The 14,020-nt window shown below is 38.5% G+C and overlaps 1 protein-coding gene across 7 annotated transcripts in view; it reads left to right on the top strand.

Annotated features, from left to right (window-relative positions):
* Positions 1-13,513, top strand: part of GPATCH2L (G-patch domain containing 2 like) — a 59,180-nt gene extending 45,667 nt beyond the window's left edge. For 4 of the 7 annotated variants that reach the window (XM_079126575.1, XM_079126571.1, XM_079126574.1 and 1 more), the window contains exon 10: positions 1,785-13,513. In XM_079126575.1, coding sequence (XP_078982701.1) covers positions 1,785-1,848 — 64 coding nt within the window. In that variant the 3' untranslated portion in view covers positions 1,849-13,513. The remainder of the gene's footprint in view (positions 1-1,784) is intronic. The other 3 variants (XR_013761752.1, XM_079126572.1, XM_079126578.1) reach the window with 3 other exon arrangements.
* Positions 13,514-14,020: the final 507 nt, after the last annotated feature.

Genomic DNA, 14,020 nt, shown 5'->3' with positions numbered 1-14,020 from the left:
GGCCCTAAGCAACTCAGTAAGACCCTGTCTCTAAATAAAATACAAAATAGGACTAGGGGTGTGGCTCAGTTTTCGAGTGCCCCTGAGTTCAATTCTAGTACCCCCTACCTAAAAAAATAGTTGAGACAGTAAATTTTATCAATATTTTATCATAATAAAGAAATGTCACAGTGCTGGGGATATAGCTCAGTGGTAGAGCTCTGGCCTACCTTGGGTGAGATCCTGAATTTAATCCCCACCACTGCAAAATATTTTAAATTAAAATTTTCAGAGGGAACACACACACACACACACACACACACACACACAATGCACCAATTTTTTTGAGGGTTGAGTGTTTAACTATGGTTTGGTGACCGTTTAGAAAGGATAGGTATAGTTTTGTGAATTCTTTTTTCTGTTAAATATGAATATGTATGCATGAGTTTGTGTGAGTGCGTATGTGAGAGAGAGAGAGATTTGAAATGTCAGATGTATTTCTTGCTGCTCTGGTTAAGATTACAAAACATTTGAAACAGCCCATTGCTTTTAAAAACTTTTGTGTATGTGATATGGCATAATAGTTTTCAAGATGGTTTTGTATTTATTAACCATAGTAAAAAATTTGTGTTTGAATATATTTGTGGTGTACATGTAAATCTGAAATAAATTCTGGGTATGCTCTGATATTTTCTTTTTTTTTTTTCACTGAGGAAAAAAGGAATACTGATCATGACCCATTAAATTAATTTTGTGATCTACATTTGGAAATTACTATTATAGATTAGATTACATTTCTGGGAGTCGGATTATTGGATGACAGGGTAAAATTTAAACTTTACTGTGTTTTGCTATATGTGTATACTCATTTTCAATAGAGTGGTGATGACGGTAGTTCATACTACTCTATTCAGAGACTTTTGGAAATGTGAAGAAAATGGTTGTCATAGTAGGAGGTGGGGAAATGCTATTGGCATTCAGTGGATAGGATTCAGAATGCTGAATGTTCTAAAACAGCCAGCACAACCAAGCATAAGCAATGCTTATTCTGTCCAGAATGTCTTTAGTAACTTTGTTGAAAAGCACTGTGCCTGATTGTGTTATTTTTGTGTCATTTTCCTTGTTGTATAGTATTTGTTGGGGACACTGTCACATTGGCAGACTGGGGTATGGCATAAAGAGCATAGGGTGTAGATCTAGAATCTGTTGCTACTTCAGCAGCTTTGTTGCATCCCTGAACAAGTTATTTGGTCTGTCTATATGCCTCCGTTTCTTGATTCAGAAAATGGAGGTGATCATATCTACTTCTGAGAGTTTGCATTAAGAAATCGGGTCACAAGTGTTCAAGTATTTAGTGGTACAGTGCCTGGCACCTAAGTGCTCAATAAGTGATATTTCCTACATTATGAATCTGTACTGCTGAATTTATTAATTTGTTTAGTTGAACCCCCCCCCCCTTTTTTTTTTTTTTTGTAGATTTTACTTGCCTTTTGGTTTCCATAAAGAATAAAGAGCCACGTAGCTTGGCACATTCCTGTAATCTCAGCTACTTGAAAGGCTGAAGCAGAAGGATCACAAGATTGAGACCAGCCTCAGCAACTTAGACTGTGTCTCAAAATAAATGAATTGCATGCATGAGTGAGTGAGTGAGTGAGTGAAGAAGAAACCTATGGGGCACTTGGTTAATAGGACATGGAATGTAAGGATTCAAAAAATTTTATTTCCAAGTGTCTCTCATTCTAATTTCTCATTCTGATTTGTCTCCCCTTGATTGTTTTCCTCTTTGCTTTTATTGTTGCAACCAGTTCACTTGGATTTGATGGAGCCAGCCACACCTGCAGCACAAGCCCAGAAGTCCCCACACTCTGAGTGGTTGGTCAGGACCTCTGCCACAGAGAAAGCCACTGACTCAATTACAGCTACATTTTTTAAAATGCCACAAGAAAAGAGTCCTGGATGCAGCTAGAGAGCACTGTTCACCCACCTGGAGCTGACTTGGTGTTGAAAGAAGCGACAGACTTCGTATCGTGTAGTCCTTCCCCGTCCTTTTATCACCGGGACAGGCTCCTCTTCACACAGTGGCAGACTCTTAGAAAATCATGTTGTGGGAATCTTTTTATTAAGCTAGTAAAGTATTGAGGCAACAATTTTAAAAGGAAAAAAAAAAAAAAAAAGGTCATCCTGTGCTGTATCTGTTATTTTATTGCTGTCCCACCATTTACCTGCGGCTCTGTTTACAGAGCTGTTGCCTATTTGCAGGTATGTCTTTGTTCTTGAAAAACTAGTAACTGCTTTTGCATACCTTTTTGTGAAGAGCTTTTAATATCACTTGATGAAGTCCCAAATTTGCAGCCAGTTCCACATTCCTGAATGGAATTGTGTTTGTAGGAGATAAGGCCTGCGTTGAGCCAGGTCTTGATTCATTTAGAGTGCCAATAAGCTGTATCCACCAAGTTCTCAAAAGAGACACCATCAGTGTGGCCGTTGGGAACTTCTTCAGTTTTTCTGCAGATGATCTGATGGGATCACCAGCAGCTGCATGGTACTTCACCTTATCTTCAAAGTTCATGTTTTAATGAAAGAGGACATATTTATACTTACAGATTGGTATAATGAGAAAGATGGTTTAGGTATACAGCAAACTTAAAATAGTCATGGATTATGTCTATTTCATGTTACAGTGTAAACCTTTATGTCCTAAGTGGGACTTGATTATTAGTGTTAAAAGTTGGTAACTTGCAGCAGAAATTTATACTCTATTATAATTATGGCTTCTTGGGGCCATGCTTTGGTAAGAAGATGTGTCTTTTTGACTTGCCTTTGTAGTTGGTGTGTTTATGTCGGCTCAGCTTCGTGCAAAGGTAGATATACAGTCGTGCCTGAAGTTGGATGCTACTTTGTCAAAGTGAGGAATAAGTAACTGCCTGGAGCTGCTGGAGAAAGCCACACTTTCTCAAAAAGTATTATCAAGAGTGTCATTCAGGGGCCTGGTTGACAGAAGGGCTCTTTTTTTGTACAAATTGAGTGCTTTTACTCTGAAATGCATGGAAACTGTTTGTTTCCATGCTCACTGCTCTGGTCACGTAGGAGAGGAGCATCCACCCCAGCACCTAGATATTTTCTGTCTTAAAGAGGTGCTGAGTGGAACAGCACCACCTTGCCCAAAGTGTGATTCTCTCTTTTCTCCCATGCAGAATGTAATTAATGGTGGGTTTTTTTATTGTGTTTCTTTTACAAAGTGTTGTTTTTATCATGAAAACTCCAGAATTTCTTGGTGGATAGGTAGGAATCTGGTTGGAAAGGGGAACTTGGAGATCAGTTTACAGAGCACTTTATGTGAGACCGAGAACATGTCAGTTAACCATAACAAGGAAAATAGTGGAGGGAGGGGCCCATGGAATGGGAGGGGGGTAATGCTGAAGTTAGCCAGCACCCTTGGGAATATCCCTGGCTCTCAGGCAGGAATGAGTGTACTGACAGGGAGTCCAAGACCATACTCAAGAAATACAGGGAATGTAATGTCTGTCAGATATAAAATGGCACCACTGAATTGTCTTAGTGATGAAGCTAGTTTTGTTGTCACGTGCATTCTCACCTAGTCCCCGCAGTGACCAAGGGCATGTGTTTCTAACATACTTAGTTGGATTTAAGGGAGAAATCTATGGACATAACTTTTTTACTTTGTGCCAAGATCTGTGATTCATTCAGATAATTGGTCCTGTCATGGCCTAGTAAGACCTCTACAGTTCAGCTGCAGAGATATTTCAGCATCTTTTCTTTATGACCTGTTGCCTACCTTTCTACCTATGATTTAAAATAATTTATATATACAACCTTATTTACATTTTAAACATCTCTGTGAAGTTATGCCATTTTACAGAGATGAAAAACAGAGTTGAGTGACTGGCCTATCACATAACTAAGCCAGGACTAAAATTCCAGAGTTTCAGACTTTTCTCCCTTGGGTTTTAATCTTTTGTTTTTCCTTTGTAGATCTAAATCAGTCTTAGACCCACGTTTAGTTTGGCATGAATGTTTATCATCTTTCTTGAGCATGCTTTGCTATACATTTTGAACACTTTCAACAGCCCTCAATCAAGAATGCAACATCTACCTGTAATAAATGGAAAGATAAAATTAGTTGACTAGGAGAATAGAACATTAAGCACAGAAATACTTTCCAACACAGGGTTGTAAATTGTGTTCTTCATTTTAAGGTGCTGAATGTGCATGCAAAATTATTAATCAACTTATTCTGCTTGTTTTTTGTATTAACCAGTGCCAGAGGCTAACCATTGCATCAAGTGTATTTTAAATCTTTAATTTTAATATAATGTATAATGTTATAAATTAAGACAAATCTGTTGCCTTTCAAGAAGAGATATAGTTTCAAAATCAGGTTTATAATCAGTTTTGAAAAAAAATTGATAGCATGATATACTTTGAGGATAATCATGAGCTCACATGTTTGATCTGATCAAAAGTATTACTGAAGCCCGGTGCCACCGGTGGTGCACACCTGTAATCCTAGTGGCTCAGGAGGCTGAGACAGGAGGATCGAGAGTTCAAAGCCAGCCTCAGCAAAAGCGAGTTGCTAAGCAACTCAGTGAAACCCTGTCTCTAAATAAAATACAAAATAGGGCTGGGGATGTGGCTTAGTGGTTGTATGCCCCTGATTTCAATCCCTGGTATCCCTCCCCCTCCCCCACCACTAAAAAAAAAAGAAAAAGAGTAACTGAAGCTGTTTCATGATTTTTATTTCTGGGTTCTGGCTGCACAAATTCTCTGAACCCAGCTTTTGTGGGTTTTCCACAATGGAAGTCAAGACATTATCTACTTGCATGAGGACCGTTCATAAAAAGTAAGTTTTACTTAGGAATTTAAGGAAATTTGAGATTATTTCTCAGATACAATATTTTAAAGGAACAACTTAATTTGTATCAAAACTCTTGTTTTGCTTTTTGGTAAGACTTGATAAGAAGAGGAAATTAGTAGCTGTTTTGTTTACATGGTTCCAAATTTGGAGGAGGCAGAATATAATTTATACTGAGTTGTAGGTGGTTGGAAAATAGGCCACATTTAGCCTTGAGTTTTTTAGAAATCAATTTCAGTTACAGATTTCAGATAATATTGTTTTTCTGGGCTGTGAAATAGGCTCCAAGCAACGTAGTTCTTGCCAAATGACCCAAAGCTCAAGTGAAGTTTACACTGCGATACTTGTGGTTGGCATCCTTTGTTGAGTAAAACGCAACACCTCGGATAGTAATTACACCAGTTATGAATCCAAAATGGTTTAATCTGGCATAGCTTTGCATTTCAGGATTAGTGATACTGTGCACATAGTTTTATATCATCCTCCGTTGGCCTAGGAAGTCCTGATGCTGCCAAGTTATCCCCGAAGCCATTTGGAGTTGAGAAAGCCATTGTGGAAACAAAGGAGCTAGACTGGCTTGTCTTTGCTAATGTGCTGGGCTCTTCACTTGGGCTCCAGGTGAAGGTTCCTGGGATGCAGGATTCATTTTAGGTCTTTGCCTTCTTTGGGCTTCATTCCAAGCCACAGTTTCCTCCTCCACTTCCTGGGGGAGAAGGCTGTGTGCAAGTCTCCACATTAGAAGCTGTATGCAGTGCCCTGTGCGTCTTGTGAACCTTACCTGAGCTGAGAGCACAGTGGCTTACTCTAGCAGCTGTGAGTGCAGTCTGGTTGAGCCAGAGTTCAGAGGATGGGTCATGGGTCATGGGATGGTGGCAGGGGTGGTCAAAGTAGTTAGCTCTTGTTGGCTGCCTCCTTTGCTGATGCTTGAGCTGCCAATTTTACTTGTCAGTATTTCCTTATCTTTTATTCCTCTTAGCAGAATTACTCTTGCTGGCAACAGTCAGTGGAGTTCCTAATCCATCAGAAAGCTACAATAGAAGGCAAAGGTGAGGAAAATTTTAAGTTCCACCACAAGGCACTAAACAAAGGACACAGATGCTTTGTTAAGCAGATCCTTTGTTAAGATCACAAAAGGATGAATGTCAGATGCCTGGAAACATCAGTATGATAGAGAAATTAAGATGAGCAATATTATTGGAGTGTGGATTTTAAGATTTGTAATAAACCCAGCAAACAGATTATGGTCAAAAGAACAAATTTTCCTGTAAATAGATAAAATCACTTAACACAATGGTCAGATTTGGGGACTAAGGAATTTCCAAAGTAGAGTATAGAAAGACCCTTATATAGATTCAGTATTCTCTGACCATCTCACCTTGGTGAGATGAAGATGTGGGAAGGCACAGGGAGAGGGGAGATGCATAGATAGAGCAGAGGTTCTCAAAGTATGGTCCCGAGACCAGCAGTGTGTTTTAATCATCAGACTAGCCCAGCAAGCTTTTAGCAAGCCCTCCAGGGGACTACTGTGCATGCCAACATATGAGAACCACACGCTTTGCCACAATTAAATGTTTTAATGCTCCAGTATGTGCCTAAGCTCAGAGTTGCTCTTTACTCCTCTCTGTAAGAGATTTTTTGCATATGGTTCTTTGCAGAAACTATTAATGTCTTTATTTCCCATATTTTTTCCCCCACAAGCTCTTGAAAGATTGGAAATACTGAGAAAGGATGATATGGAGGAAAATGCCATCAAGGCCATGTTCAGATGGTTGAAAATAACTTTTTTTAAATGCTTAAAAATATAGCAGTGGATATTTAGTCTTTGAATGATAGTCATTTTCACTCTTGACAATAAAAAGAGTTGTGTAAGATACAACCGCTTATTAGATTAACATATTTGTTCATTAAATCTTAGTTCCAAGGGAACATCACATACTCAGCATGATAACTATGAATCCTTTAAAGTGTGACTCATAAAAATGGAAAACTCATCTAGGTGTGGTGATGCATGCCTTTATCCCAGTGACTTGGAATGCTGAGGCAGGAGGATCACAAGTTCAAAGCCACCCTTAGCAACTTAGCAAGACCTGTCTCCAAAAGTAAAAAGAACTGAGGATGTGGCTCATTGGTTAAGTGTCCCTGGGTTCAATCGTGGTGCCCTCCCGAAAAAAAAAAAAAAATTGGAAGGAAAAAACTAGGGTACATTGCATATAGGTAATCGATATCTCCAGTTTTTGGTAATCTGTTAATGCTTAATCTCAGTACTTCAGAGCATACAAAAATTAGTTTTCCACAATTCCATTAACATTCTTGTCTGAGTTTTACACTGCAGCTAGTTGAGTCTGCAGAGGTTGGACATTAACAGCAATATGCTATTTTTCTTGTCTGACTCTGGATTCAACATTTCAAAATGATACTGTAATCTTAAAGCTTTGAAAACACATCATGACCATTTTTGTATTTTATTTTTAATAATTAGACTGGATCCGAGCTTGTTGCCAGAGCCTAGGAAACCAAGTTCCTTTTCAGAGAATCTGTGTGGTTAGGGAGTTCTTGTGTCTGCAGAGGCGTACTAGGAGTTCTGGAGGATGTCTCTTTAGGTGTTTTCATGTAAATTGTTTAACTGTCTTTTCAATTGTTGCTGTCTTTTTAAACACCAATTTTTCTTTTCCATCTTGAAGATCAGTTAAAATGACCTCTAACCAAAAAACTTAAGTGTTACTAGAAATGATCAGGAAACGTTTTATGACATGAATTATGTAAATTTCATTCTCTGAAAGTTCTGACCCTTGCAGTGTTCACCCAGATTTTTTAATTGAAAAGTGAAAGCTAATACTAGAGAATTTAAAAACGGCTGTGGTAGGTTTAACTTAAAATCAACCCATTTCACTGTGTATAGATTCTGTATCTTGTCCCTCCCTGTAGTCCTTGAAAGAAATTTTATGACCAAGCAGACTGATGCCCCCCCAAAATGACAGTGATGGTGATTGAGTTGCTCAGTATTTATCTCAGTTAACCCTGTTCCTGTTGGTAGCAGCTTTTGCGCAGTCATTCCAAATCCTTGTGACCCCTGCCAGATAGCAGCATCAGGCAGCACTTCCTGTTTGCACATACCCCCACCTGTTCTTACAAGTGCCTGTCCTGCCTGGGAGAGCCCTTCTGCACCCCTTGCACTCCCTTGATTGATGCTTTGCTCAGTCTGGTCACACAGCTTTGCAGCCCAACGTGTTAAAAGACCCTCTTCAAACAGATTACCCTTCCTCAGCTCTGAACCCCTGTTACCATTAAAGACCATTAGAGTATACCACCCTTACCTGCAAGCCCATTCGTTCTGCAGTCCACTGAAGCAGTGGTTTCTTAACTCCAGCTGCACATGAGGATCACCTGGGGAGCATTAAAAAAAAGCTGAATTCCCCAACTAGACCAATTATATCGAAAAGAGGAAGAGGCGACAGGTTCATTCTTTTAAAAACTGCAGCAAGGGCTGAGGACCACTAGTCTAAGACCTGCCTGTTAACCTTGCCACCTTTGAAGTTGTTCTTGCTGGGTTCAGTAGTGACTTCTAGCTGCCAATATTTAGTCCTTGGGTTGATCTTTATTATACTGGTGTTGTAAGACCCCTTCCTTTATCAGGGGAGCAGGATCAGAAAAGAAAGGATTTCAGAAAAGGAAGTGATTTGCACTTTCTCCATTCTCAGAGAGAGGCAGATCGTTAGGTGAGTCCAGCAGCCTGGATGTCTGCCTTGCCTCTGTCTGTTACTTCACCTGATGCCTGTGTGCCATTGAATTCCTTTGCTATACCACCTTAATGCATTGACTTAAAGCATGGACTTAGAGTGAGGCACTGAGATTCATTAATAACCATTATAAATTTCGAGGAGAGCATATTCAGGGTCTCTGTTGCTTCCTTCTTCTCTGCTGTTCCTCCAAACTACTAAGACAGTAGGATTAGCTAATCAAATTAGGATCTAAGCGAGGCCGCCCTATGTACTAGCTGGTAGAGCTGCTACTCATGAAGAGACAGCTTTGGGCCACGCCCTCCCCCATCATATGCTCTTTTCACTCTGACTTATTGGGGGTTTAAAACAGGCACTGACCCTGCCACTTTACCATCACTGTATGCGACCCTGACTTGAATGTGTAGGGGTTCCACTCAGAAGGGATCTTATGTGTACCTGGCTCCTTTAAATTACTAATTTCTAGTTCAATATCTGGGGCAGGTGGGTCTGCTTAGTAGTCATGCCCTAGCTGTAGGAAGTGAGGATGAGGCTATCTCCAGTGTTTGACTTTCACTGGGGATGGAAGAATGGCACAAACAGGAACGTACCTCAGATGCTGGAAAGCCAAAGTAAAACACTTCCACTAGAGCCATGCCCTAGTCCCTTGCTCACAGACATCTACTGAACACTGGCACTAATCCAGTCCTCCTGGGGAACCTCTTAAGGAAAGGAGTAGCTTCCCTAGAGAATATTCCAGGGCCCCTTAGATATACCCTTTGAAACCACTGGAACCTTTCCACCATCTGGTAAATGATGGAGAATATTTACCAAATGATTATATGCCATCTATAAACAGCATTTCATTTCATTTATTCCTCTACAACCAAGGTAGGTACTTGTCCATTTTAAAGCAAGGAAATATGCTTACAGGTACAGATTAACTTGCTCAAAGTTGTAGTTAGAGTCTACCCAGACTCAAACTCACTGATATTAGAGTGACTGATCCCAACCAGTACCTCTGCTGCCTCTTCACAATATAAATGAACTGTTGGGGGCCATGTATGGAAGAAATAAACTGGGTCATTGGGCCCAGGGCCAGTTGTCTCTTGAGACCCCTTAAACCCTTGGCTTATGCCCCTGGTAGGCTGTTTATTTAGCAACTGTGTGTGGGTTCATCCTCTCTGTCTACATCATTGAAAGGAAGTAGCCAGTTTCTGTGACATCCTCTTACTACAACCCATTTTTGTTTCAAAAGTGACAAAAGCAAAGGAAAGACAATAAAAACTTCCAAGTCTGTGGCAATAAAAAAGGACCATCCTGTGCTGCGCACACTTGTAATCCCAGTGGCTTGGGAGGCTTAGACAAGAGGATCGCAGGTTCAAAGCCAGCCTCAGCAACTTAGTGAAATACTGTCTCAAAAAAAAAAGTATTGCCCTATTGTCCTTTGTATACTAAGGTTCAACAGATTCCTCAGCTGGAAGGACATGTGTTTTGAGTTGTTAATGGTAGTGGTGGACCCTTCAACATCTTGCTAAACATCTCTGCTAGCAAAACAGCAGTCTTGAAGTCTTGGCTTTTAGGAATACTCTTTGTTCAATAGATGTGTATAGAACACATTTTATGCCAAACCCAACTAGGAGCTGGGTACTGTGGAATTCCTACTTTCATGAGGTTCATTGTCTGACGAGGAAGAGACAGGAAAAACAAGTATTGCAGTGGGGGTGTTTGGGAGAAGATTCTCAGTGTTTTGGCAGTACAGTTGAGGCACTTTAAAACCAGGCAGAAGGAGGTGTCAAAAAACATGGCTCCAAGTCCTGAGAGATGAGCGGGCAGTGAGTGAAGAAGAGAGGCTGAAGTCCTCCAAGGATGGAAGCATGCTTCGTTCAGAGCATGGCACATGTTCTGGTATGGCCAGTATGTAGAGCAGAGATGCAGCAGGGAGAGGCGGATGGCTTATGGGTTTGGAGAGCTGTGGTGGTCAGCTGAGCTCAGGTGTGGTTACGGAAACCTACTACTGCCGACCCACTGTGCAAGGCAGGAACCAACAAGTGAGCAGGTTTGCACTCATTCCCTTGAACACCTTCCCTGGGAGACAGAAGCAGGCCCACCTACTGGTAGGAGCCACTGATGTGTAGAATAGGTTGAAGTGCACTGGAAATAAGATTTATCCCATGACCGACTGATTGCCTTATATCTTCTAGCATGATACCAGTCTGAGGTTATTTCCTTGGAACCACCTACTTACCTTGGTAGAGTTTAATGTACATTGTGATGATCCTCGTTTCTGTACTGTTCTTCAATAGCAAACTTATTACTACCAACTTGCTGTTAAGCATTTTTAGTTTATTTCTCAATAGTGACAATAAATTTGTGTTGATCCATTCACACCTTTTGAACTGAGCACCTTTGCAGTCATTGATATTTTAAGCCTGCAGAAAGTACCCAATACATAGAGTAAAACCAATTCAGCTGTCTTACACTAAACTCTGATCCCATGATTTCCACCTCATTAGTACCATGCTGTGAACAAAGTCTTCTAAATCCTCTAGAACTAAAATAAGTATGAGTTTTTGGTTAGTATTTTTTACTGAACTGCTAATGATTGACCGGCATTTAAATCAGGAGCTTTTGTATATAGAAATAGGAAAATGACTTTTACATCCCATTATTAAGACAGTAGAGAGAACAAATTTTCTAATCATTGCTTATAGTAGGGAATTAAGATATATTGACTAAAGAAATAGAGGACTTTAGGGGATTCTGTGAAAATGCATGAAAAGAGATCATTGTTGAAGAAAAATTCAGACTTGTGAAAAAAAGTTATGAGAAAAAAACACATGTATACACAACCAAACCACAAAAATAATTTTTTAAAACTAATAAGTCCAAACAAATCTGTCATGTTAAGAAAAGTAAACTTAACAATAAGTAGAAGACAAAAATGTCAAGCAAACATTAATTCCATGTTCTAAGATTCAGAATGGTTCAGAAAGGTTGAGCAAGAAAAAACAAGCAAAACCAATAAGAAAACCAGTGGTAGACTTAATATCAGAGAAGGCTGAACTAAAGGAAGAAGAATTAAAAGAATAAAGGAGCATTATATAATGCTAAAGAAGGCACCTGAACAGTGAAAATATAATAGTTATAGATACCCGCACAAGTAACAGAATGGCCATTTACATATTGTCAACTATAGGAGATACTGGAAGAAGCATACAAAGCTAGTTGGAGATTTTAATGCAACCATCAGTCGATGACAGATAAGTGATAAAAATTAGAACACGGGAACATTGAAATAAGGTATATCTATTTTATATGTACTAGACTTTTTCCTAAAATGATGGCTACACCTTATATTCAAGTGTTCATGAACTACCCCCCTAATTTATTGTCTGTTGCATATCCATAAATTCCACAATGGAGAAATGGTAATGATGGCATTTAGTGATGTGAATGCAATAAAATATAACCAGAAAGCAATGCCCATCTGCAATCTAAAGTGTTTTTTTTAAGCTCTTGAACTATTCTTGGATTGAAGAGGAACTGCAAAGCATTAAAAAGCATTATTTTATTTTATACCTAAAAATACACTTGTTTCAGCAGATTCAAATGAAACCGTGCTCAGAGGAAAATTCATAGCCCTTATATTGTATATCAAAAATAAAAATAAAAGATATTAGGAAAAAGACAGCAAATGAATCTTTAAAAAGCAGACACAAAGATAAATTTATTTTTGAAATGGGGAAATAGATTTACTAAAAACATTTTAAGAATATGTGGTAAAATATATAATATTTTAGCAAATATAAGAGAACAGGTGAAATAAGGTAAAGCTACCAGATGCAATGAATTGAGTCATAAATTATACTTTGCTCAACAATAATAAAATAATTTGAAAACTTGGGCTAGTGTATAACTTTTTAAAGGAAAATATAATTTGCCAAAAACAACTTCAAAAGAGAAGTCTAATGTACAGATTATCATAAAAAAAAGTATTATTTGTAATAATATGACAGACTAAATATTCAAAAGACCCTCTCAACAAACATATTTATTTGAAGAATTAAAAAAAATTTTTTTTGGTGTATTAGATTTTAGCATGAACGAGAATTTATTTTAAAAGTATGTATTTTACAGAATCCAAGCAAAAGTTCAGTCAGAATTGGAAGTAAGGACAGTTTAGGGAGCATGGGTAGTGACAATTCATGGTCCTTGCTTCTAGTATCTGCATCAATGTGACAGAGTACCCACCCCCAGCCCTTCTCCCAGCTTCTAATGTTAATTACCCCTGGTACCATTATCTAACCCAGGAAATTAACATTGACACAATGGTGTGAACCAAACTACATACTTTATGAAAATTACCAGTTTTCTCACTAATGTTCTTTTTCTTGCTCAGGATTCAGAGCAGGATCCACATGTGCTTGTGTTTTCTGGGGTTTTTATTCTGCTCCATGGTCTAATTGTCTACTTGTGACAGGATCACACTGTTGAATTTAGAGACTTCAATAATATGTTTTAATGACTGATAAGGCTTGTCCCATTCATAATTTTTCTCTTTTTGTGTATTCCTGTCTATTCTTATATGTTTATTTTTCCGTGTGAAGTTTAGTATCAACTTCTCTGATTCCAATAAAGTATGTTGGTTTTTTATTTATATTGTTTTACCATTAACTAAGTAAGGAGAACTGACACCTTTGCAATGTGGAGGGGATGTGTTTCCATTTATTCATGTCTAGCTTGGTGCCCTGTTGGTAGTATTTTAAAATATCCCTTGTATAGGTGTTATGCATGTCTAATTAAGTTTATTCCTGATTATTTAAGTCTATTTATTTCATAAGTGGGAGGTTTTGTCTGCCATTAAGTCTTCTAACTGGTTATTCTATATATGCATGGTATTGATTTTTGTATCTAATTTTATACCCTGCCTCTTGACTGAATTGTTTTACTGTTTGGGTTAGTTTTATCATTGATCACCCACTGTTAAAATTTTTTTTTTTTTTTTTTTTTCTAAATACACAGTAGAATGACAAGAAATGAACAAGTACAGGCTGGGAGTGTGGCTCAGTGGTGGAGCCCTTGCCTAGCCTGCGTACGCCCTTGGTTTGATCCCTAGTACCAAAAAAAAAAAAAAAAAAACCCAGCAAACAAAAAAAGAACTCCCACAGATAGTCATAGAACATATAAATAACAGTTAAAAACCACAAACCAAAGAAGGAAATAATTATAGATACAGCAGAGATTGAAAGATTAATAAAATAATACCTTGATCAACTTTACCCAGTAAATTTGGAAGCTTAGATGAAAGGGACAGATTCCCAGGGAAAAATATAATTTACCAAGATTCAATCAGGAGAAAGGAATAGCTTGATCAGTCCTGTAACATTAAACAAATCTAATCAGTAGTTTAAAAATCTGGGACTATGTAGAAAGATTTTATGTGATCCTT

Source organism: Sciurus vulgaris, assembly GCF_902686455.1.
Source record: "Sciurus vulgaris genome assembly, chromosome: 2".
Classification (NCBI taxonomy): domain Eukaryota; kingdom Metazoa; phylum Chordata; class Mammalia; order Rodentia; family Sciuridae; genus Sciurus; species Sciurus vulgaris.
Note: the sequence above shows the minus strand (reverse complement) of the source record. Positions and strands in the feature narration are given on the sequence as shown.